This window comes from Manis javanica, chromosome 16 (assembly GCF_040802235.1).
Source record: "Manis javanica isolate MJ-LG chromosome 16, MJ_LKY, whole genome shotgun sequence".
NCBI lineage: Eukaryota > Metazoa > Chordata > Mammalia > Pholidota > Manidae > Manis > Manis javanica.
In genome coordinates this window covers 48,209,302-48,235,042 of record NC_133171.1, presented here as the reverse complement: position 1 = coordinate 48,235,042, position 25,741 = coordinate 48,209,302, and the positions used below count along the sequence as shown (strand labels likewise).

General features: G+C 45.5%; 2 protein-coding genes across 7 annotated transcripts in view; one reads left to right on the top strand and one right to left on the bottom strand.

Moving 5' to 3' along the window:
• Positions 1 to 1,120, bottom strand: part of CCND3 (cyclin D3) — a 73,792-nt gene extending 72,672 nt beyond the window's left edge. Inside the window, exon 1 of the mRNA XM_037005075.2 lies at positions 938 to 1,120. The gene's annotated coding sequence lies outside the window, so the exon portion shown is untranslated. The remainder of the gene's footprint in view (positions 1 to 937) is intronic.
• Positions 52 to 19,286, top strand: TAF8 (TATA-box binding protein associated factor 8). 6 transcript variants are annotated; one of them, XM_017673453.3, is made up of 10 exons: positions 52 to 194; positions 492 to 572; positions 2,063 to 2,219; positions 5,120 to 5,218; positions 5,567 to 5,629; positions 6,687 to 6,811; positions 8,256 to 8,403; positions 9,752 to 9,894; positions 16,873 to 17,012; positions 18,031 to 19,286. In XM_017673453.3, the coding sequence occupies exons 3-10, from the start codon at positions 2,207 to 2,209 to the stop codon at positions 18,170 to 18,172; spliced, it is 873 nt and encodes a 290-aa protein (XP_017528942.2). In that variant the 5' UTR covers positions 52 to 194; positions 492 to 572; positions 2,063 to 2,206; the 3' UTR covers positions 18,173 to 19,286. The 6 variants fall into 6 exon arrangements, with proteins under 6 accessions (XP_017528942.2, XP_036860976.1, XP_036860971.1 ...); XM_037005081.2 differs by lacking the exons at positions 52 to 194; positions 492 to 572 and adding an exon at positions 596 to 733; XM_037005076.2 differs by lacking the exons at positions 52 to 194; positions 492 to 572 and adding an exon at positions 1,199 to 1,309.
• Positions 19,287 to 25,741: the final 6,455 nt, after the last annotated feature.

The following is a 25,741-nucleotide window of genomic DNA, read 5'->3' as shown; positions in this document are numbered from 1 at the left end:
TCCCGGGTTTAAAGCTGGGCAGGAAGTGGGGAAGAGGGGGCGGAGGAGACAAAGGGGCTGAATTCTCCGCTCAGCTAAGGTTTGGGCCGCAGCTGGTCGTGGCGCGGCCCTGCGGCTCACCCTGCGCTGCGACCGAGCCTGCTGACCCCGGCCACGTGCCTTAGGTGAGGGGCCGCGGCGCCTCCCGGGCCCAGGTGAGAGCAGCGAGGCAGGCGCGGCGCAGCTTTCCTGACTTGTGCCTTCTGGGCTTTTGCGGCTCATCCACGCGCCACCTAGGAAATTAACAAAAACCTTAGGCGCTGTTTCGTGACCTCTTACTATATGTCTGGCACTGTGACAGACGCTTTGTGTGTATTAGTTCATCTTTTCACCTGCTATCAAATCCACCTCAGATTCACAAAAGAGGAAACTGAGGAACGGTGAGGTAATGTGTTCAAGGCTCCACAGCTAGCGAGTGTTAGTATTCAAACATAGTATCTTCGTCCTGCCAGGCTCCCACAAACCTGGTGAAATGAGGCACGGTGCGGCCCCCAGTCCCAGCAGGAAAAGACCCCACCCAGAGCGGCTGACGGGTGAGTGAGCCACAGAAAACCTGACACTGCGTGGACGCAACGCCCTGGGAGTGAAGCGGACAGGGGACAGCCTCCCGCCGCCTGCGCCTCCCGGCTCGCCCGCAAATACCCGCGGATGGAGCGGGAGACGGCAGTGGGACGTAGTGGAAGACCTGCAATAGGTAGTTGCTAAGCTTAGTTCCAAGTGGGCCATTGGCGGGCTGCGGGGCCGTCAGCCCAAAATAAAGGTTTTCCAAAATGTGAGGTCTTGGAGAATCACCTGGAGAGCTTTAAAATACAGGTTCCCCGGTCCCTTCCCCAGAGAGCGAATCACCAGGACTGGGCGGTGGGCGGTGGGAGTGGGCGATGGGCGGGGCAGGACTCACTCAGGTGTTGCTAACAAATCAGGCAACTTTGGAGCGTTCCAGACGAGTGCTCTTTATGAGAAACGATTTCATCTTGAAATAGGTGTAAACCGAGGATGCATTGTCCTGGCCAATTCTGAGGCTCGCTGGGGTCCTAGGAACCGTTAGCTCTCAGGTCCCAGGAGCCGAGGTCCTCAAACTCACCCACCACCCCGCAGGGATTCCGAAATGCCCAGAGGGGCGAGCCCTGCCCCGCCCCGCCCCTAGCCCCGCCCCTTCGCGCCCTTCCCAGTCCAACGACTACACGTCCCATCCTGCCCTGCGCTCGCGCACACTACGCAAAGCAACATGGCCGATACGGCGGCTACTGCCGGGGCTGGCGGCTCCGGAACGGTAAGGGTGCGAGGCGCGAAGCCGAAGCCGAGAGAGTCTGAGCATTCTGTAATTTTCCCTTAGCCTGGGCAACAAGCTCATACGAAACCCAGCCCCATCATTAGCCCCGAGTGGAGGGGGGTCTTTCAGGCCGTACATCCCCTCTCCTTGGGACTTGGCGGCGGCCTTCTGAGTTGGTAGACCTGTGTACCGATTGGCCCCTTCCCTGTTGGGGTTTGGGAACCCGGAACACCTCCTGATTGGGCCGAAGACCCCGTTTTCGCCTTGTTATTGGCCAGCCAAAGTTGGGAGGGATTCGCGTTTCAAAATATTTAGCTTTCCCACTTTTCTGTGCCTCCCTTGCTCACCTTTCCTCGGCGTAGTTTGTAGTTGCTTTAATTTTCCTTGTTAGTGAAATGGTGTGGAGATGGGAGGAACGAGAGAGATTATTTTTTTTCTGGGATATAGGCATGAATTCAATCACATCATGCGTGTCTGTCTCTTCAACTGTATATTCTGATAATCTGCTGAAGAGAAAGTAAAAAACAGCCCGTTTGTGTTACAGAGTTTTAAGATTTTGGTACAGAGAAAATCGATCTCCGTATTTAGAGCCGCTTGGGTGCTCAATGATTACTCAGTTGGCCAAGATCTGTAAGTCTAAACATCCGAGGCTACCACATTTTATTAAGCACTGATAAATATTTAGCATTGACTGTATGATTGCATCCTTGCCTTGTGGATGAAAATCTCTCTTTCTGGCCTGCTGATTCACAGAGATCAGGAGGTAAACAATCCACTAACCCTGCTGACAACTACCACCTGGCCCGGAGGCGAACCCTGCAAGTGGTAGTGAGCTCCTTGCTGACAGAGGCAGGGTTTGAAAGCGCCGAGAAAGCATCTGTGGAAACACTGACAGAGATGCTGCAGAGCTGTAAGTACCAGGATACAATAGGCCTTCTTCGAGCCAGCCAAACATCTGTTCTGCATCCTGCGTTGTGATAGTGTTAGAGCGGATTTAAGAGAAAGAACATCCTAAAGTGACTTACAGGTGTTAGAATCAGATAGACCTGGTTGTAAGTCATTGTGCTGCCACTCAGCAGCTTGGGCAAGTCACTAAACCTGAACCTCAATTTCCTCATTTGTGAAATGGGGTAATAATTAGTACCTCATGGAGTTATGAGTATAATTGAGATGTAGACATAAAACATTTGATGCTGGGAACATTTTAAGTTCTTGATGGCTTGTAGGTGCTGTTAGTATTACTGTTCTCTGTGCTCAAAGAGTTTACAGTATTGTTGGAGAGCAGGATTAATTCCCTTGAAACAGGTGCAACACATTAGATAATTAAATACTACCTTATGTGATACAGAGAGTAATTACAGAGATGAGAGTGAATACATTTTATAGAATGGGGAAAAAAGGACAGTTTTAAACGGAAATGTCTTGGGGTTTAGGAGCCTGGAATGGTCTCACATAGGCTTTCTGCATGTACAATATATTTCCCTGTTTGGACCTTTTTTGGGTGGGAGCAGGTAGGATGGGATGAGGGATGGGTTATTTAAGGTGTTTTAGGGAAAGGAGTCAACACCTATCAATAGAAATGAAAAAACGGTTTAAGCAAAGGAGAAGTTGAACTGCACTGCAGACTGAACAGAGAATCGGCCAACTTGGTGGGAAGCTCTGGAGCGGTTATTGCCAAGCAGAATGCCCCGCCTCAGGCCCAGAAGGCCCTGCCTTTGTATTTAGGTCTTGATCAGTCGGTAGAAGTGAACTGCCCCAGGAAGGGTGTGATCTGGGGTGAGGTGGCTCTCTGCAGTTTATGTTTAGAACTTTTAAGTACCATAGTTTTCCTAAAGCAGCAATCTCAAATTTTTTGTTCTTAGAAACCCTTTAGACTCTTAAAAATGGAGGACCCTGAGGAGTTTTTGTATATGGGCTTTATATATAAGGTGGCAAAAGAGAGACTTTTGCCACCTTAGAAAATAAAACTGAGGAAATTTTAAGCCATAGTAATGCACAAGCACATGTTCTATTATCTGTAAGAGCCGTGATATCATCACAGGTCATAGAGTCTCTGGAAAACTGCATGAGAGAGTGAGAATCAAAAAGTCAGAGTGTCTTAATTTTATTGTGAAAATAGTTTGACCTGTGGACTTTGGAAAGGTTTTCAGGACACCCAGAGATTCCCAGACCACAGGTGGAGAACTTTTGTCCTAAAGGAATGTACTAGTAGTTCCCAATTCAGTTCCTGAACAGATCTTGGAGTTCAGTGTTTAAAGGTCCTTAGAGTTGAGGGAGGTTTTTCTCATACCACCAGATAAGGGAGTTTTTCTCTCAGAAGAAATGGTTGCCACTGAAGGGTGTGGAGCTAAAATAGTTATGTAAGAAAGCTATGAGTGTTAGAACTAAAGATTTGGAAATAGTATAAAAGTCTACCACTTCCAGCAAAGGAAAACAAGGGTGGATGGCTTACACTGATGGCCTGTCAAGGCTTGAGCAGCTCCATGTTGTCAGTTGCCCTGGGTTGTGTTAGGATTTGTGTTAGTTGTAAGCATCGGGCACATTTGTTGTACTTGTTGACTACAGTCAGTTTGCCTCTTGGGACGCCAATCTTAGGCTGGGTTCAGAGCACCATCTCCATTACTTTTCTACATTTTGTATACATACCTTTGACACCCTAGGACCTGCTGGCATGTAAGAAAAAGTCCCATTGGATGAAGATATCTTAACTGCCACCTGGCTGATTTCCAAGATGTTCTACCAGGATTCTAACTAGATTACCCCCACAGTACACACATGCTGCCCACCACGTCCCTGTGTGGCGGCAGTGTTAGCGACTTGCTCAGCATAGCCTGGCAAGTTGGTAGTAGGTCTTCAGTTAGACAACTTCCCTGTTACACAGAACTTGCTTTTATCTTCTGAATCTTTAGGCCCCTACAGCAGGGGTTCCTTACCTTTTGGGACCCCTTTTACAAATCTGATGAAATCTGTGGATCCATCCCCACAAAAAGGCTCTTTTGGTCTATAAAATTCAGCACAATTTCAGAAATCTCACGGAACTGCCTATCTGCCTCTGAAACATGGCCCATTCATAGAGCCCAGTTTCACACTTCTTTTCCCTGAAGGACTTTAGCATGACTCTAAAGTAGAGGTTCAGCTTCAGGCTGAAAAAACAAAAACTTGCCCACCAGAGAATAAGACATTATTATTATTATTTTTTTGGTCGCAAGTATATGTAACATAAAATTTACCAATTTAATTATTTTCAAGTGTACAATTCAGTAGCATTAAATACATTTACAGTGTACAACCATCAACACTATCCATTTCCAGAACACTTAATCATTCTAAATAGGAACTCTGTATCCATAAACACTAACTCCCTATTCCCCCTTCCTTTCAGCCGCTGGTAACCTGTAATCTGCTTTTTGTCTTTATGAATTTTCTTCTTTCTGGGTACCTCATATAAATATAATCTTAAAATTTTTTAGTTTTTGTGTGTGGCCTATTTCACTTAGCTTAATGTTTTCAAGGTTCATCCATGTTGTAGTGTGTCAGAACTTCATTCCTTTTGAAGGCTAAATAATAACCCATTGTATGTGTAGACCACTTGTTTATCCATTCAACTATTGATGGGCACTGGGTTGTTCCCACCTTTTGGCTATTGTGAATAATGTTGCTTTGAACATGGGTGTACAAGTATTTGTTTGAGTCCCTGCTCTCAGTTCGCTTGGGTATATACCTAGGAGTGGAATTGCTGGCTCATGTGGTTATTCTTTATTTAACTTGAGGAACTGAGAATAAGACTTTATGCCTTTGATTCTTTCCTAGATATTTCAGAAATTGGGAGGAGTGCCAAGTCTTACTGCGAGCACACAGCCAGGACCCAGCCCACACTGTCAGATATTGTGGTCACACTTGTTGAGATGGGTGAGTACACCTCCAGTTTCCAGTTTTTCAGTGCAGCTGAGTTGGAGTTACAAGAGAGAGAGAAGAGACTCCCAGGATCAGCTAAGTTTTCTGAGGGTTCTTGAATTCCCTCACAAGTCTTCTAGTTTGCTTTGAGCTGGACAGAGTTATCAAAAGAGGATTCTCCTGAATGCATCTAAGAGACCTCCTAACTCCCTGTTGAGGGTTTCTGCTGGAACTTCTACTGAATGGTAGCAAAGTGCTTCCTTGAGCTGGGAGTTTAAGCTGTCTGGCCACAGCACTACCTGTCCCCTTCCGTGTTCACTATCTGGTGGTCTGGGCAGTGATTTTTGTTTTCCTCTTTCTTAGGTTTCAACGTGGACACTCTCCCTGCTTATGCAAAGCGGTCTCAGAGGATGGTCATCACTGCCCGTAAGTGACTTTGAACTGAGTCCTCCTAAATGCTCAGTTAATGCTTGGGATGAATGAATTAAAGAGGGCAGGGATCAGTTTGTAGCTACTTGTTGTTGCAGGCTCCCTTCCATTATTTGGGACTATTTATAATAAATTCTTTATTTGGGCTAATAGGGTTAGGATATGAAGTTCAGTCATCAAAAAGGTAAATAGTTTCTGAGGTGTTGCTGTGGTTTTTTATACATCAGCCCTCGCAGAGCAATCGATACCCTTTGAAAAATTTTAAAGTTCTTGTTCTTCCTTAGATCAAGAGTCAACAAACTATGGTGTGTAGGCCCAATGTAGCCCAAGCCCTGTTTGTATAAATAAAGTTTATTGGAACTCAGCCATGTTTACTTATTATCTGTGATTGCTTTAGTGCTCTCATGACAGAGTTGAGTTGTTGTGACAGACAGTATGGCATGCAAAACATAAAGTATTTACTCTCCGTCCCATTACACAAAAGTTTGATGACCTTTGCCTTAGATAAGTTGAGTGCTAAAAATTGAGTTGGAGGTAATAGTTTGGTCTAGTAGGACCTGGGGAGAATTTGCTAAATTTTTTTTTTCCATCACTCTTTTCATGCTTACATCTTTAGGAACTTCTCTCTCAAAGTAGCATCAGAATGTGCCATTTTCAGTCCCTCTAGTTATCATTAACCCACACTTACTTACCCTGGCTCAGTGTTTGTTACCTGGGTTCTGTGAAAAGAGTTAACAGTCCACCTAACTTCCTTATTTGAGTCCCTCAGCATGCCCTTTTATATAGTAAACTTGTCACAGCCTCCCAAGAGGCATGCAGGTAGATGGTCACAGACGGGAATGTCACTCCAGGTCATCCACCCAGGCTGGGCCGGACCTCCCAGTGGGGAGGACCTTCTCAAGTCCTCAAGCCATTAAAAGTCTTTTCTTGAAAGAAATACAAAGTGTGTGTTATGTAGATCATTGAGGTTCATCATTTGCTTTAAGAAAAGGAGATCTTGGGTAGAGAGCCAATATCCTGGGTGGAAGAATAACCGATTGTGACTCTGTTGCAGCTCCAGTGACCAATCAGCCAGTGACCCCCAAGGCCCTCACAGCAGGGCAGAACCGGCCCCACCCGCCGCACATCCCCAGCCATTTTCCTGAGTTCCCTGACCCCCACACCTACATCAAAACTCCGGTGAGTGACAAGCCACTAGGGGGGCTGCAACTGATGGAACAGCAGAGTCAGTTCCTACTGACTGTCAGACTAGAGTCCTAAAGTTTGTTGGTAAAAGAACTCAGAAAGTCTTTCCTCATTGAAAAACAATTTGGCAAAGGAAAATTGTGTTCTCCAGTTTGCTGTCAAAAATATAGTTAACAAAGAAATCGAAGCCAGTCAACAAATAAAAAAATAAAAAGAAATTGAAACTGGTGTGATTTTGCCTATCTCACCAAAACACTTAAGTACCTAGCCACACAGAGAAAAGACAGAGTCTGCAAAATGTTTGAAGTAATTCTTGGTGTAATTATTGTTAACGTGTTGTTTTTTTGTATGCTTTTCTGGGTTTTCCAAATTTTCTGTTATAGAATAGAGTTATTTTTGAAACTGGGGAAAAAGAAAACCCCACAATGTCCAGGTTATTTAAAACATACTTGTTGAAATCATGAAATGAGACTTAGCATAACTCTTCATTCTAGGTCTGTTATGAGGACAAGTTGAATTGTCCTCCATGGTTTGAATGTGTTCTCGTTTGCCAGACAAGCAGCCTCAACAATTGTCTTAAAAGTAATTATTTTTAACAAGTATCTTCAAAATCCACTCAAATTCTTTACTTGGGGAAGATATTAGCCACGTCATAAAATTCTTTAAGGGTAGATATGGGAACTGTGTAGCTGACACACTTGAATTAACCATAGAAATGTTTCTGAGCATCTCCTTTAAAAATCCTATCTACATCATGAAGAGTAGTTACTTTTTTGGTCATTATTAAAGTGTCCCCTTTAACCATTATGATTTAAAATGTTTTGGCTGACTTCTCATTCTGATTAATTTCAGTCATTTTTTGCTCCATAATGTGATTTCAAAGAGCCCACAATTAGGATTGGGGAGAGTTTCAGGTGTGCCATATTCTTCGTCACTTGCACTTACGTTAATATCTTTAGCCTGCATTTCCTTGAGGGACTTGTTTGGGACATGTCCATTTTGTGAGGGTTGGTTTAAGAAAACAAGACAGTACAATCTGAAATTCATACAAGCAGCCGCTCGCATACTACAGGATGTTACATTGCCCTAATGGAACCAGTCATCCCTGGGAGGGCTTCCCTGGCAGATACCCACTCTTCCTTCAGTGTGCATCTCTAATGCCTGAGACCAGCTGTCACAGGAGCTAAATGAAGGCCCAAGGTCAATTGCTATAGTAAATATTTGTGTGTTTCTTAATTTGGGGGATTAAAAATAAATACAGATAATAGTTACATCATTTTCTTTCTGGCCCTTCCATTGTCCTTGGTGAGCTCTGCCTTAAATGATGGTAGGGGGTCTTTTAAGGCATGAGAGGACATAGCAACAGCAAGGCAGGCACCTGAGGAGAGCAGAACAATCCATCGGTATTACTCCAGTGTCTTTGCTGTTCTCTTTTTAGACATACCGTGAGCCTGTGTCAGACTACCAGGTCCTGCGGGAGAAGGCTGCATCCCAGAGACGAGATGTGGAGCGGGCACTCACCCGTTTTATGGCCAAGACAGGCGAGACTCAGAGTCTTTTCAAAGATGATGTCAGCACATTTCCATGTGAGAGTCTCCCTGTGTGGGCCCTGTATTGTCAGTCAGATTATCAACCATCCTCCCTTTCTCTCTGCATGGTAGGGAGAAGCGACTAAGCTTTGTCCTTGTCTGGGTTACAGCTTATTCTTCAGATATCTGGCTGCTTTTCCCAGATCTTCAGGGCCTGTCCCTACCTGATGACTCCAAAACAGTAATGACCTCTGTTGGCATTTGCTGCTTGGGGTACCTTGAATTTAGGCTACTTCAGGGGTGACTGAGCCCTGGCATCAGTGAGTCTCATAGCGTAAAAGTGGCAGCCCCAATAGTAGAAGGGACACTGGCATCAGGAGGCAGGGCAGTCCCAGAACACCTGCCAGGCTTTGCCCTTCAGGATGGCCTCTCTCCAGTACTGCCTCTGCAGCTTTTCCAGAGGCGAAGGGGAGACTGGTTTGCCTGATTCAGTCAGTCAGCATGCTCCTATTGAATGCTCAGGTGTGGCCTTGGAATACTAGCAGGTAACAGTTATTGCAGGTAACAGTTATTAAGTGCCAGATGATTGTACTCATCATTTCCCCTGCATTATCTCATTAAATCCTCTCTTGAGCCTAGGAATCAGGAACTATTATCACCACCATTATAGGAGCTGGGGCTTATAGACGAGAAATGAAGTAACTTGCCCAGGGTCACACAGCTAGAAGATAGCATTCAAACCTAGCTCTTCCTGATTGCAGGCCCCCACATGCGAGCCACAGTCACAGTAATCTTCATTCCTGATCATCACATTCTACCAGAGAAGTGTGCAGACTTTCTTTTAACTTATATATATATATTTTAAATCACTTTCTCCTCCCAGCCTCACTGCTTTTTTGGAAGCATTTACCTGGAGTACCTCCAGCTCAGTGGCTATGCACACATGCAGAGGGTCCAGGCGGAAGAGATCTGTGTCCTTGCTCAAGGGATGAGGCTGGCCGGGGTTAACTGACCCGGGACACAGGATCACCGAGCTGATGCCTTGCTAGGATTCAGCCCCACTTCCATGTGATTTTAGTGGTATTTGTTAGACGTGAGCTCTGAAGTCATATTGTCTGAGGTCATATCTCCTGCTGCTGCTTTCTGGTGCTTGAAGAACTCATTTAGCCTCCCTGGGCCTCAGTTTCCTCATCTGTAAAATGGGGTTGGTAATTGTACTTAGTAGGCTAGAGGCAAGGATTAAAAGTAACAGGCATAAGGCGTGTAGGATGTTGCCTGCCCACGGTAAGTGCTTGGAGCATGTTAGTCATTATTGTCATTCTGGGCTGCTTACTGATCTCTCGTAAGGCTCCAGGCTGCAAGGACTCTGTGACAGTGGAACTATGCCTCTCTTCCAATTCCCCAGTGATTGCTGCCAGACCTTTCACCATCCCCTACCTGACAGCTCTTCTTCCATCTGAGCTGGAGATGCAGCAAATGGAAGAGACAGATTCCTCGGAGCAGGATGAGCAGACAGACACAGAGAACCTTCCTCTTCATATCAGCACGGTGGGTCCTGCCTTCTTCTGCCTCAGAGTACCCCCGAACTAGCCCATGCTGCCCTCAGCCTGTCACCCTGGGGATTGTACATGCGTACCCAAGGTCTCTAGCTTTATATTAGGGACTTGCTTGGTGAGCTCCTGATGATTCAAGTGTACAGGATCACTTGAGAGACAAGCCTGTGTCCTGGAGTTTCATTCATCAAATCAGCAAATATAGAATGTGCACCTGCCAAAGCCAGGCACTGTTCCAGGGGCTAGGGGATTAGTGGGAGACAAAAGAGAATTTCCTGCTCTCATGGAGCTAAGGAAAGATGATAAATTAGGAGATAGGAAGTAGGTATAGGTGTGGGGGAATGTAATATTAGGTACAGGTCCAGGGGGGTGTGACAGTTGAGTAAAGACCTGAAGGGATTAAAGCTTGAACATATCTGGGAGCAGAGCATTCTTCGCAGAAGGAATAGCAGATGCAAAGGTCCTGAGGTGGGAGCTGTTGGGTTGAAGAACAGCAAGACATCAGCATGGCATGAGCGGCATGAACAAGGTGGAGAGTAGCAGGGATGAGGTCAGAGAGCTCATAGGGAGTCATATCTTAAAAGCTATCTTAAGCACTTGGGCTTTTTTTCAGTAAGATGGGAGCCACTGGAAATGCTGAGTAGAGGAGGGTCAGGATCTGATGTACGTTTGTTAACAGAATCAGTCAGGGTGCTGTGTTAAGAGTAGACTCTAGAGCATAAAAGCAGAAGCAGAGAGACCAGTTAGGAGGCTATTACAATAAATCGAGAGATGGTACTAGAAGCAAATGTTTTTAAGACATGGTCAGATAGATTATTTGGTCAGATTCTAGATTATCGCCAGAGCAGAGTGAACTAATGGAGTGGATATGAGAGAGAGAGAGTCAGAGATAAATGCAAGGTGTTTTCCCTGGACAACAGAAAAGATGGAGTAGCAAACAGGCGGAATACAGAAGACTGTTGGGTCGAACAGGTGTACAGGGCCAAGCCAGGAGTTCAGGTTTAGGTGAGGTAAGTTCGAGAAGCTTATTAGACATCCAGATGGTGAAATCAGGCAGAGTAGTGGGTGTATGAGTTGTACTTTGAGTTGCTGTTAAAGCTAGAGATGCAGATTTTGGGGTCATCTGTGTGTAGCTAGTTTCACACCAGGAGACTGAATGGGCTCCTCGGGAGGGAGTGAGGATAAAAGAAGAGGTGCAAGGCCTGAGCCCCAGGCTCCCCACTGTCCAGAGGATGAGGGAGGCGAGTGGGGACCGGCCACAGAGCTGGAGCTGAAGAAGCCACAGCCAGAGAGGTGGGAGGGACCTGGAGAGTGCGGAGTCCTAAAGGCCAAAGGAAGAATGTGTTTCAGGGAGAAGGGAGCGCTCAACAGTGTCGAAGGTTGCGGTTAGTTCTAGTGACATGAGGACTGAGAATTTGCCCATTAGATTGGGCAATTGTAAATGTGATGTGTGACCTTGACCGAGCAATTTCAGAAAGAATGACAGCAAAGAGAGTGGGAGAAGAGAAATTGGAGTCAGTGACAGACTCATGTTGTCCATTACAGAAGCCACCAGTCACATGTGCCTGTTAAAATTTAAATTAATGTAAATGAAATAAAACTAAAAATTCAGTTCCTTTGTCACATTTCAATAGCTACCTATGGCCAGTGGCTCGAATACTGGGTAGTGCAGATATGAACATTTATACCATCACGGAAAGTTCTGTTGGGCATGGTTATGTAGATAATTGTTTCAAGGAATTTTGTCTCAAAATAACAAAATAGGGAAATTAAGGAATTAAGAGAACTGTTTTTTTAAGATAAAAGATGTTTGTGTGCTGATAGAAATTATCTGATAAAGAGGGAAAATTGGTGCAGGAGAGAGAAGCATCTGAAATGATATTCTTCAGTGTGAGAGGGCACGGGATCTAGTGACAAAGTGGAGAGCTTAGCCTTATTACAGACTCAGCACACCCACCCAGGATAGGAGACCAAGCCTGTGCAACAGAGATGCAGGTGGGTGAGGAGATGTGCCCATTGGGACTTATGGATGCCCTTTTTTGGCTATCAGTGTGTTGTACTTGGCAAGTAAAAGGAGGGCAAGCCCCCACTCTTGTGCCTGCACCTTGGGAGAAAGGGTCAAGTGGTAACAGAACTTCTGGAAGCACTTAGGCCTGTCACCCTAACAGGACCCTTAGTGTTGGGTGCCCATATTGATCCATCCTGGCATTGGCTTTTAAGCAAAGAATGCCGAATGGGTATTATTGTTGGACCAGGCGTTCCTCATGTGTAAGGTGTGAGGCACCACATGGCACCCACAGCTCGGTGCCCGGTGGGGAGTGTCAGTGCTGTCTCTGTTACTTGCTGTCAGTCTTCCTTGCTCGAGCACCATTTCTTTCTTTTTTTTTTTTAATTAAGTTGTCATTGATACACAATCTCATGAAGGTTTTACATGAGCAACATTGGTTTCAACATTCACCCATATTATCAAATCCACCCCCCAAACCCATTGGAATCACTGTCCATCAGTGTAGGAAGATGCTATAGAGTCATTACTTGTCTTCTCTGTGCTATACTCAAGCACACATTTCTTTACTGTTGAATTATTCCTTTCAGAATTAGGGCTGGGAGTCCATGGCTCTACATAAAGCAAAGGAACTTGTTTTTCTACACTTCTGTTTTGTACTCAATTAATTTTGTCTGAGATCTGGTGACTGGGTCATGGACTAAGATGAGGTTCACCTTAGGAGGAGGAGGAGGAATCTTCTAAGCAAGTGTCACCATCCCTTTGTAAGTACAAATAGTTAAAGGGCTCGCAGATGTGTTATCTGACACTGACGGAATGACATAGGTGAGGTCCTGGTGGTGAGTGAAGCGAGGCTAAGAGGATGCCGGGAGCTACCGGAGGACTCCTGGATCCTGAGAGGCTGGGCAGCAGTGTATACCTGGCCCTTGGAGTCAGGCTGGCCTGGCCTCAGTGCCAGGTGCGCTACTTCCAGATATGGGACTCTGGCTGCCTTACCTACCATCTCAATCTGTTTGCTCACAGTACACATAGGAATAGGAACACCTATCACCAGGAAGCAAGGAGCCTAAGACAAAACAAGCTAATGTATATCAGGTGCCTGGCACCTGGCAGTTCATGGCACCCACTGCTCCCTCCCTTGCTGTTTCAGGCTGTACAACCACATGCTCATCTGTAAATAAATAAAAAAATAAGACTTCAAGAAAAGGATTCTAGCAGCAGTTTGTGTACAATCGATTGGACTTGTTAATGTGATTTTGTTGGACTGGCAAATACAATCTTATGTTTCAAAATTCAGAATATAGAGGAGGATGTATGGTGACAATTCTCTCTCCCCTCCTTGTTCCCCGTCATCCACTCTCCTCCTACAAAGCAGCCAGTGTCACCAGTCTGTTGTGTATCCTTCTGGAGACATAGTTTTTTATTGTTGCTTTAAACACAAACAGCAAATCACAAACTGTTTCCCCTTGTGTTGTTTCCTCATCCATCTCCCTTGGTGATCATTCCATATCTTTGTAGAAGCAGCTGCTTCTTCCCTCTTCACAGCCTCACCGAATTCTACTGGATGGATGGAACAGTTGGATTACCCAGTCCCCAGTGGACATTTAAGTTATTTTCTATCTGGAACATTACAGACATTGTTACAGTGAATTAAGGAACTGGGATTTTAAATTATTCTGTCATCTGTAGATGGCAGCACATCTCTTAAGGACTATTGCCAGTAGTTACTTTGTCTAACCTGGTTCTCCATCTGCTTGAACATAAAGAGACTATTCATTTTTAATTGGTGTGTAATAGAATTTTTTTTCTTCATGCCTTTGAGCTAACTGCCTTCTGCAGACAATCCCAGTGTCTAAACTTTTGTTCTTTTATGAGCAATGTGTCATTCATTTACTCAGGTATTTATTTAGTTCCTGGTATGTGTTATATACTGTTCTGGGTGCTTGGGATACATCAGTGATCAGAACAAATAAAATAACTGCCATTTAAGAGCCTATGTGCTGGGAGTGTGGAGACATGGCATGAATGTAATGTATAAATAAGTCATTATATAGTACATTAAAGATGAAAATGCTACATGGTGTGGCAGGATAATGGGGAAGACAGTGTAGCACAGAGAAGGCAAATAGTGACTCTCTGGCATCTTACTATACTGATGGGCAGTGACTAATGGGGTATGGGGGGGACACGATACTATGGGTGAATGTAATAACCACGTTGCTTTTTCATGTGAAACCTTCATAAGAGTGTATATCAATAATACCTTAATAAAAAAAAATGAAAGTGCTATTGTGGCAGATGGGTAAGGGAAGGTCCAGGGTAAAGGGTGGAGGTTTCAGTACTAAGTAGAGTGCTCAGGGTAGACATCACAGTAAAGATGATGAGCAGAGACTTGGAGGAGGTGAGGGAGTGAGCCATGTGGATATCTAGAGAGTGTTCTGGAAAGGGAGTAGCACGTGCAAAGGCCCTGAGGAACAGCATGGAGGCGAGTGTGGCTGAGGTCAGATCAGGTAGGACCCTGTAGGCAGTTTTAGGAACTGGATGAAATGGTAGTTGTGGGAGTGCGTGGAGCAGAGTAGGGACATACCTGAGCTGCTTCAAGGACTGCCGACTGTCGTGACAAGAATGGAGCTCAGGGGGAGATGAGTCAGGGTGCTGTGGCGGTTGTCTAGGTGAGAGACAGTGGCAGGGCCTAGCAGGTGGTTGCATTAGAGGTCGTGGACGTGATCAGATTCTACCTGTATTTTGAAGGAAGGGCCAGTGGTTTCCCTGAGAGGTTGGTTGAGGGATGTTAGAGAGAAAAAAGCAAGGATGACCGTGGAGTTTGGGGGCTTGAACAACTGGAAGGATGGAGTTTGCCGTCGCCTGTGAGTGGGAGTCCTGCGGGAGGACTGTTTATGCACAGGGGAAGGTTTCAGGCACGTTAAGTTTGAGATGCCTGCTTGACACCCGTGGAGGTGCTGAGCGAGCAGTTGGCTGTGCGAGCGTGGAGGTCAGGAAGAAGCGAGAGGCACACACGGGAGTCACTGGCTTGGAAATGGCACTGAAAGCTGTGGGCCTGGATGCCACACGGGGTTCACTAGAGATTACGCAGGTTGCCTGAGCCTAGTCTTCCCGAGGAGCTCCTGACAGACCCTTCTGCTCCCTCCTTTTTTTTTTTTTTAACAAACCTCAGCCAGTTGGATACTTCACTTCTTTTATCTACTCCTCTTACCCCTCCCCTTCTCAAGGCTGCCACCGCCTGAAGGAGGCAAGAAGGTGGCATTTCCAGCAGCTCTGTTTGGGGGAAGAGAAGCTGTTGTCCCGGACTCAGGCCACATGCCTGGCCTTGTGACACAAGTGAGCCGAATGGAGGGTGCCTTGGTGCCCTCCAGCAGAGGTCCCATGGCTGACTTTTCAGCACCCCTGACTCTCTCACCTCCATCCTTATTATCTCCGGAAACACTTAAGGCACAATCAAAGTGAACCTTCAGTGACTTTGAGGGTCAGGGTAGGCTCACTTATTTCTCTACACTTGGTGTAAAGAAATGATAGGAGGGACTTCGGGGGTGAGTTACTAAATCAAGCCTTAAGTTAAGAATGGTTGGAGCCAGATACCTAAGGCAAGTCTGGTTGGAGCCAGACCTTGTGTTTGGCATGAGCTGGGTTGGTCTTGCGGCACTCACTTTCAGGAGAGCCTCCAGCAGTTCCAGATGGCTGCAGGCCACCTGTGGCCCTCCCAAATTGGGTTAGGGTTTTGGAGGGATGGGTGCACAGGGATGGAACTGGGGCTTTGGGGAGAACAGAATTGGTGGGGCAGTGAGAAAAGGCTTGCCAGGGAACCTAGAGGGGAGCCAGTTTCTTGAGGCTCAGTAAGCCAGGGACCAGTGTCCTCAGCCTGGGCCTGCTGTGCCTTGTGGAAGAACCTGCTGTTCATTTCATGCTATCTGATGTCAGCACCTACTCTGGGGTCTTTTAACATCATAATCTCCCTGATGAGGTCAGGTCCTCTTGCCTCCTTACAGAACAGAAATCTCAGTGAGAGAACCCTTGGCCTGTCACCAGGGGGCGCAGCCCAACCAGTCCCTTCTGGCACTTAAAAGTCCCTTAGGGCCTGAGCTTCTGGATCAAGTTCTTCATGTGATTTTCTCCCTTCCCCTGCAGCTTCTGCTCATTTTAAAGAACTTGGAAAATAGAAGAGAGTGTAAATAAGGAAAGGGGAATCAGTCACCTGTATTACCTGAACCAGTCTTAAAAATTTCAACTCACTACTTTTTTCTATATCTACACACAAAGGTGATTTGTAAAAATTTCTAAGTAGGATCATATTGAATATATGTAAACTTATAAACTTTTCTCTAACATCACTTTCCTCAAAAAAGAAACAGTAAAAGACCTGACCCACAGGTTGCAGGTGGAGATGATCTGGGATGTTCCCGTGTTGGTACCTCGATAGGGGACTCTCAGGGCTCAACAGGTGTCTGGACTCCACTGCAGTGTGATCATTGGTACCATGTTACAAGCAGATATTTCAGAATTATGGGGGTAATCTTTTGTGATGTCCACAGATTTGGCCTAGGAGAGGCCCCGTACACATGATGGTTGTCACTCTGTGTCTCTCAGTCCTGCAGGAAGCATCGAGGGTCACTTCTTCATCTCCCCACAGGCTAGGCTTCCTCTTTGAGCATTTAAATTTTAGCCCCTCACTCCTTCCGCTCCCGTCTTTCTAACTCACGTCCCTGCCTTCTCAAGAAGTTCCAGGTTTTGTGTTCTGTGCTCCACTGTATCAAAGCCGTTGCTGTTGCTGTCCTGTGACAGCCAGCCACCACCTGGACCTCATTCTGTCTGGAGCCGAGATAGACACGTGGGAGAAAAGGACTTCTAAAATGTCATAATGAAAGGGATGCCAATAGTAGTTCTTATTAAGGGCATGATCTCTTTCCTTATACCATTGGTGTTGTTTTGCTTTATTTCGGCTTCTGCTCAAAGGATGATTCTGGAGCCGAGAAGGAAAACACCTCTGTCCTGCAGCAGAACCCTGCCTTGTCGGGAAGCCGGAACGGGGAGGAGAGCGTCATCGATAACCCCTACCTGCGCCCTGTGAAGAAACCCAAGATCCGCAGGAAGAAGTGAGTTGGAGGCTGAGGTGCTGCGGTTTCTCCTGCCAGCTGAGGTAGTCGCCCCTGCCCCTTGGCAGAGAAGAGAGGCTCACCAGTGGGTCTGAGCCTTGGGGAAAGCCCCTCTGGTCAGAGGAATTATTTTCCCTTTCCTCCCCTTGCCTCCCATATGAACCTCTTATTGCAGAGAGGTTGAGCATTGTGCAGCCCAGGACTAGCCCTCACAGCCCTGGAGTTGTTCCCCCTAGAAGGGGAGCAGGTGGGACCCCCACCAGGCAGGCTCCATGGATTCCTCTCCTTTCTAGGTCCCTCTCGTGAGCGGAGAAGGAAGCCTGCCTTGTACAGAGCCACGGACACCACCCTCACTCACCCTCTGGGGGAGTTAAAGACCCTCAAGCGAAGAAGAGAGGGTGGCTTCTGTGTGGTTGAGCCAGGGTGTGACAAAGTATGATTTTAATAGCAGACTCTATGTCATAATTACCTGTTTTCACTGGATGTTTGGGTTGAGGAAGATACGCTGGTAATAATAATGAGGCTTTCTTAATCAACCAGGCCATACTGTGGCGCATAGGAGCACTGGGATATGATGTTTATCATAGGACTTAATTCCTGGGAAACCTGGAAGATCGTGGAAGATGGCAGGAAAGAAAGGGTCTTTGCCTGCTTTGCTTACTGCCAGAAGACTGGTTTGCCTAGTTTGTATTTCAGAATATGTGGAGCCCTTGTATTGACGCAAACAGTTTGTGGCACCAATTTATTGTCCCAGAACCTCATTATTTCTCTCATCTGGGCTCCACCTGCCCTGTTGAGCTGATTGAAATGACTTTGCTCTTCCTCAGTTTAGTAGTAACAGGGAGCCCACACAGTACAGGACCTGGGGCTGGTGTCAGGAGGCGTGAGCAGACACATTAACGTGGAGGAGAATGACACATGCATGCAACATGGATTCTCTCATCAACGTTTGATGACAGCTCCCTAGTGCAGGGCAATGCTCTTTCTTGAGAGATTTGTCATTTATTGTTTCCCTCAGGAGAATGTGTGCTTGGGAACCATCAAGCCCGGCCTCATCCTGGAAAAAGGTTTTCCTGAACAAGAGCCTAGATCAGTGGCTTAATCATGGAATCACCAGTTTTGAACTAATTGGAAGAAGATTTGATGGGGGCATGGGGTGAGATTTTGAAAACGGCTTGGCCTTGTATTCTGAAGGGTGAGAAACCTGACCCCGGCCCACTGGAAGACTGGTAGGGACAGAAGGCCATGTCCTCACCTTACAGCAGAGGTGGGCCAAAAGGAGCCTGCCGGCCAAGCCAAGGTGTTCTTCCAGAAACAGGTCTGAATCTGTTAACCTCTTTGCCTCCTGGGGAGGGAAGACTTGATGTATACCCTACAAACCAAAAAACAAGTGTTTACAGAAGGTGCTGCGTAAGCTGAAACCCTTTGGTCGCCAAAGGAAAAGATTTAAAAACCAAGGCCAAGGAAGAAAAATGCCAGCAACCCGGAAGTTAACACAGGATGAATAAAGTTCCCTGGGTTAGCATCCTAAGGCCCATCCTGAACTTACACTTGGCTTCACAGTCATACCTTCTGTGTTCTTGGAGAATTTGGTGACTTGACAGCAGGTTGTGTTCCTTGAGCCTCCCTGTTCTCTAGGACACTCATCCCATTGCCTGGAAGGGAAGAGCTGCTTGTCAGTAACTAACGAGGGGATGTTACAAAATTACATTTCCCCACCTCTGGATCCAGTAAGAGTTTTCCTTGTTTGTAGTGACCTGAAATTCTTCCAGTTGAAAATAGTCAGATTGGTCCTGTCCTGACCTCAGAGTTGGTGATTCGGTTCTTGACGGTTTTTGGCCCATTGAGTTTAAACACAGTCCCAGGTTTGAGCCATGATGGATGCAAGGCTGAACTGTCCTCGGGGTGCTTGTCCCAGGCAACATGTCTGCAGTTGCTTTTTCCATTTACTCTCCAAGCAGCTGTTGAATGCTGTTATGCTAAGGGATGAGGTGGGGTTTGGAGAAGAGTCGCCATTCCCTCTGTTGCGATTTCAGAGGCTGTACTACTGTGATTCTGCCCTGGATGAGAGCCCGTGGCAGATGATGGTGAGACCACTTGAAAATTGACACGACTATTGTGTAAAAACCGTGCATAATTCTCAATGTATATTTACAAATTTCTATTTTGTATAACTTCGGGAGACTTCGTAGAGGGAAGAAGTAATAAAGCCAGGTTAAGGATATGATTTATGAGCTCTTAATAAAGGTCATAATAAAAACTTTGTTTTTAAAACACGTTTAGATTCAAATAGCTACCGCCACATACATTCAAAACAGAATTGTATGCTTTAAACTTAATCTGTATTCAAACATTACAGCAGTAAGACTGTAGACAGATAAGTAAATTTTTTTGTTGGACCAAGTCCCCCTGTAAGATAAATTCTAGCCCAAATAAGCAGGCGACGAGAGGCAACAAAGGGCCAGGCAGTTTATTTGAGCACAATTCCCGGGTGATATTCCTCAGTCTGAAACACAGGCCGGAGAAGTCGCACTCAGCAGGGCAGGCAGCGAGTTTTTAAAGAAGGTAGGGGGAGGCAGAGCTTAGATTTACAGCAGTGCGAGGATTGGCTAGCCTAAGGCACATTTTTCAGGTTAGGAGGGGGCAGCAGCTGGGGACTTTGGCACGTCATAAGTGTCCCACGTGCTCACCCCTCCCCCCAGTGCCTTCAACCTTACACTCCCCAGGAACTGTCTAAAACTGAGAAACTTTCCAACAAAATTAGAGAGGAAAGTACACATACTTTCCCAATATACCCTTCACCTGGCTTCAGCAATCACCAACATCTTTTCTGTTTCATCTATTTCTCCCACTTTTTAAAAGAGAAATCCAAGACCTACATCATTTAATTTGCATTTTTTAAAGCAAGTCCAAGATCTATGTCACCTAATTTGTAAATATCCCATTATGGATCTTGACAGAACTTTTTTTTGAAATTGTAGATCCACAGGATGTTGCAAAGAAAATGGTCAGGAAGTTCCCTGTACCCTCCACCCAGTTTCTCCCAGCGGTAACATCTTGTATAACTAAGTGCAATACCAAAACCAGGAAGCTGGTACTGGTTGTAATCCACAGAGCTTTGTGATACCTCACCATCTCCCGTGTGTGTGTATAGTTCTATGCAGTTTTGTCGTGTATAGATTCAAATAGCTACCACCACATACATTCAAAATACAGAACATTTCTGTGACCACAAGGCCCCCTCTCTTTACAAGCATATCCACCTGTCTTCCCCATCCCAAACCCCTGACAGTCACTGCTCTCTTCTCCATCTTTATAATAATTTTATTTAAAGAATATTATATGAACAGAGTCATAGAATTTATAACCTCACAAGATTGGCTTTTGTCACTCAACAAATTGTGAGAGAACTGTCCAGGCTTTTGTGTGTGTCAGTCTTTCTGTTGCTGAGTAGTACTCCATGTCTGCTTAGCCATTCACACTTTGAGGGACATCTAGGCTCTTTCAAATTTGGGGGTGTTACGAACACAGCAGCTATGGACATTTGTGTATGGGTTTTTGTGTAAACTAAGTTTTCTCTTCTCTGCAGTAAATGTCCAAGAATACAGTAGCTGGGGCCTATGGTAGCTACATGTTTCATTGTAAAAGAAACTCCAGGTGGAGTTGGCTGTACCATTTTGCGTTCTACTAACACTATATGAGTGATCCAGTCTCTCCATGTCCTCACCAATATGTGGGGGTTGGGGTTGTTTTTTGGGTTTTTTTTTTTTAGCCATTCTGATAGCTGTACACACCTCTGTTCCTCAAATGCACAAATATCTTATTGTGATCTTAATTTATTGTGTTTACATAATGGCTAGATTTTGAACATCTTTTCCTCTACTTACTTGATGTCTGTGTATCATCTTCAGTGAAATGCCCATTTGAGCCTTTTGCCCATTTTCTAATTGGAGTGTTTGTTTTGAGATTTCTTTATATATTCTAGATATAAGAACTTTGTCAGATGTGTGGTCTGAAAATACTTTCCTATTCTGTAGTTTGTCTTTTCATCCTCTTTACAGAATCTCTTGCAGAGTAAAAAAGTTTTAAGGTTGATGAAGTCCAGTGTATCAGTGTTTTCTTTCATGGATTGAGTTTGTAGTGTCAGGTCTAAAAACACTTTGCCAAGCCTTAGGGCCTGAAAATTTTTTTCTGTATTTTTTTCTGATTTGATGAATTTATGTTTTATGTTTTAGTCCTTATAACTTTTGAGTACATTTTCATATAAAACTTGAGATTTAGGTTGCGTTCTTTATTTTGCCTGTGGATGTCCAATTGATGCACCACCATTCTACTTGTCCATTGAATTATGTTTATGTTTGTATCTTTGTCAAAAATGAGTTTTTTGGGGGGGAGCATATTTTGTGGGTTGATAGACTTTTTTTTAACATAATCACCATGTCTTACTTAACAAATGAGCAATGATTTCATAATATCCCCTAATATCCCTCCAGCCCATATGCAAATTTCCTAGTTGTCTCTAAGATGTTTCTGTTTTTAATAATTGACTTGTTTGAATTAAGATCGAAACAAGATCCACACATTGCAGTCAGTTTTAAGGTCTGAGTGTGTAATAGTTACTCTGATATTTATTGAGGAACCCGCCCTTTCCTCCACCTCCCACCTCCTGAGTCAGCAGCCCAGTTCTGTCTGGCCTTGGAGATGAGAATTCTCAGCAGGCTTTTCCTTTGTTCCTGACTAAGAGGCAGGTAAGTGGTTAATCTGCAGGTAACTGAGAAACCAGTAACAGAGTGGCCTAGCTTTCAGGGGAGAAACAGGCTTGTTTTGAGCTTTGTTTTTTCTGGAATCCTGAAGTTGTTCTACTTAGAAGCCATGTGGTTCAGTAAAAGAAAGCTTGGTGACCTTTATGTTTATAGTCCCACAGCTTGTATTTATAGTCCCACAGCTTACCACCTGCAATGTCTTGGGCTTGTCACTCCAATTTTAAACCAGTTTCTATAAAATAGGATAATTATGATACCCCATCAGGAGGATTTCATAATAATGTAACTGTGTTATAAAATATGTTCCATTATCAGACCTTTTTTTTCTTTGCTGTTACACATTTAAAATTACATTTAAAAACTAATACTAATTATGAACTTAAGTGTTTTACACATGTTGACCCATTTACTCTTCACAGTTACCTCAAAAGTGGATTTTCTGACTATTCCCATTTGCAGCGGAGGACATGGAGGCCCGGGGAGGTCAGGAACTTACCTGGGCCCCCTTGGCGGCTGAGTAGCAGAGCTGCAGTTTGTACCCAGGCATCCTGCGCCAGAATTCATGCTTTTTACCTTTCATGCTATTGCTTCACGACTGTACACACCTCTGTTCCTCAAATGCACTGAGCCCTGCTGTGTGCCGAGGTTCCCACCACACCCCCTCTCTGTCCTGGGCCTGCGGGTGGAAAAAGGGAGCTAGAAACAGAGCCAGCAATGGGGAGACAGGCTGAGGCAGCTAATTGCTGCTCTTGTTCAGTCCTTGATAAAGCAGATGAAGGAACATTTTTAAGAAGGATTTTGATCAGTGTATGAATAATGGATGGACTACAGACTAACGAGAGACTAAGGCTTTCCTTCTGGGTATGCCAGGCTCTGAAGATACCACAGAACAATGCAACCTTTGCCCCAGGGAATTCATTCTAGTGGGCAGGCATAGGAAAAAAACAAAACAAAAAGCCCAAAGTTTTGCAGATTGTGGATAAATGCTACGAAGGGCACAAACAGGCGTCTGCTTAAAGGAAGAAGGCTGTTATCATCACTGGGGGCCTTCATTCATGCTCTTCCTCCCATCACCTTCTAAAATCCATGCGACCAGCCTCCGTATCTTCTCTCCAGATGACACTGATCCCTTCATTCATTCATTCAGCAAACATCTATTGAGAAACAATGTGCAGGAGCTGAGCCAGATGCTGGGATATAGCACACAGTATAATAAAGTTGCTACCTTCTATGACATGTGGTCCAGTTGGGGGACAGAGAGCCCATAAAGAAACATGTAATGTCAGGTCGTGAATGGGGATCTGAAAGAAAAGCAATTAGTGTACTTCAGGTAATTTAAGGAAGGTTTAATAAAGGGATTACCTCCAAAGGTATGGCAGGGTATGGGGAACTCCACGGGTAGTGTAGTACCTGGGTAAGTAACCGAGAGGGCAGGGAGCAGCTGCCAGACCCTGAGGAGAGGCCCGTGTGAGGCCTTCTGCCCAGAGCTGAGGCCTTGGGTCACTGAGCATGCAGCAACCCTGCAGGGAGGGCGCCAGCAGGGAAGTAATGCAACCTCCCACCTTCCCATGTCCTGCCCGGTCTCTGCTGAGAGGAAGCCGGAGTGCAAGGGGCTGTCCACACGGGCAGTACAGGTGCCCTGAGGAGGAGAGATGGAGGAGTGGATCTGGAGGTGCAGATGAAGAGCTGGGTGCCCAGAGGTGCTACCTTAGTGAAGGTGGAGAAGGAAAGCTGTCTTTGAGCAGGGCCAGCCATGCAGAAAAGCATTCCAGGGGAAGGAAAAGCAAGCCACAAGCTCTGGGGCAGGAGTGTGTGCCCCACGACGGGGAGAGGCAGGATGCCCGGCAGTGTTCGGAGAGGAGTTCCGGAGGGTCAGGGGCCCCGTGCACAACCTGAGTAAGGGTTCTGGGTGTTACTCAGAGTGAGATGTGAAGCGAAGGACAACAGGAGTAGACTTCCCTTGTCAAAGGATCACGTGGGCTGCTGGGTGGTGTGTTCTGGCTGGAGGGGGCACGACACTATTTGTCCTCAGTTTACGTAGTTCGGCTTTTAACAGACAGGATTCGACCAGGAGCGCAGTCAGCCACCCCGACCCTGGAAAGTTATTCCTGGCCCCTAGAGAGCCCATAAGCCTGTGAGTCACTGCTCCCTGCAGACTGAGCTCTGTAGGAAGGGTGAGGGAGGAAGCCACTCAGGTAACTCCTTCCCCTGGGGCGTTTGCAGGGTTGTCATGGAGACAGACACACACAGAAGCCTGTGAACACCACGTACTGAGACAAAGGAGCACCTGTCAGTACAAGGTCTGGACTTGAACACTTGAGGGCTGAGGGCTGAGCTGAGATCTGAATGGGGTGGGGTTCCCAAGTGAAGCTTCCAGAAGAGGCGAGTAAAGGACACGGATGGGAGGGCTGAGATGGCCTAAGGGAGGCTGGGAGGGCAAGTGACCCAGCCCCAGAGGACTTAGCACACTTAGTGGCCAGATGCCCATCACCTGGGAGTCCCCTGTGCCCCTCCTGTTAATGTCTTTTCTTTTGAGGCTAGTTTGATGTCCACTGTAACCAGCCCTTGCAAAGATGGTAGAGCTCCCGTCTGTGGCATGCGCCCTTGGGTACACCCTGGCAGGGAAGGCCGGTTTCAGGCCGTGTCTGCCAGCTCCACACCAGTGCTGTCCCAGGAAAGGGGTCATTTGAACTGGTTCGGTCCTGGTTGGAAGGGCTCTGCCCCAGTTCCCTTACCCATGTGAGTTCTTGATGATCTGAAAGGCTTTTGAATGGAAGGGCCAGGGTCCTCTAAGCCTCTTAGAAGTAGCTGTGGGGTCATTATTTTCCCACCATGAAAGCCCTGGTGCCCCAAATTCTAATTTTATTTCTTTGGACGCTGTTATGTATTCATTTATGTATTTTCTTCAACCATTGATAGTGGGTTTATTATTATTCTGTTTTACTCAGGTTCATACTGAAACAAGTTTTTAATTCCCTTAATGCAATTCACAGTGCCCAGGTGCACGTTGGGGGGCAGCTGGCCTGAGGGTAAAGATTTCCCATGGACATTCTCACTCCTGGAAACAAATTCAAGGTATTTTTTCCTCCTCCTCTTAGAGCCAGTGGCTCACCCTCAACTCTGTCTTATTATGAGCTCTTCTTTTCCTTCTTTATTAAGAAGTTATTTAATTTTGAATAGATGATATACGTTCACAGTATAAAATTTAAGACAGAAAAAGGTATAAGTGACTATAGCATCTTACTATGCTGATAGACAGTTACTGCAAAGGGGGGGTGAGGAATTGATAATATGAATGAATGTTGAAACCACAATGTTGTTCATGCGAAACCTTCATAAATTGTATGAGTGATACTTTAATTAAGAAAAAAACAAAAAGAAAAAAATATGAGTGATAACTGAGAATCTCCCTCCTCCTCTGTTTCCAAGACTCCGAGGTCTCTTCCCCGGAGACTATCGTATGTCGGTATGTTGGTATCAGTATTATCTTATATATTCTTCTGGAAGACAGTCAATGCTTCAAGTGTAAATGCTTGTATGTACTCTCTCCCCTTTCTACACAATGGTTTACATGATATAAACTATCCATGCTTTTTTTTCTTATGTCTTTTTTTTTAATTCAAGTATCATTGATATACAGTCTTATGCTTGTTTCAAATATACAACACAGTGGTTCAAAAGTTACCATGTTATTAAATCCTGACCCACTCTAGTACAGTTTACTATCTATCAAGGTAGTAAGATGTTACAGAACCATTAACTGTATCTCGATGCTGTACTACTGTCCCCGTGACCAGCCTATATTGTAATTGTGAATCATTGTGCCCCTTGATTCCATTTCCCCTGTCCACCGCCCTCCCCAACCCCTCCCCCTTAGCAACCACTAGTCCCTTCTCGGGTATCTGTGAGTCTACTGCTATTTTGTCCCTTCTGATTTGCTTTGTTTTTATACTCCACAAATAATTG

Bases quoted from the DNA above. Each gene is read 5' to 3' on its own strand.
- TAF8 (XM_037005076.2), top strand. From the start codon at position 1,265: ATGGCCGATACGGCGGCTACTGCCGGGGCTGGCGGCTCCGGAACG. The intron at 2,220-5,119 runs GTAAGTACCAGG...ATTCTTTCCTAG, and splicing joins GACAGAGATGCTGCAGAGCT to ATATTTCAGAAATTGGGAGG. The intron at 8,404-9,751 runs GTGAGAGTCTCC...CCAATTCCCCAG, and splicing joins TGATGTCAGCACATTTCCAT to TGATTGCTGCCAGACCTTTC.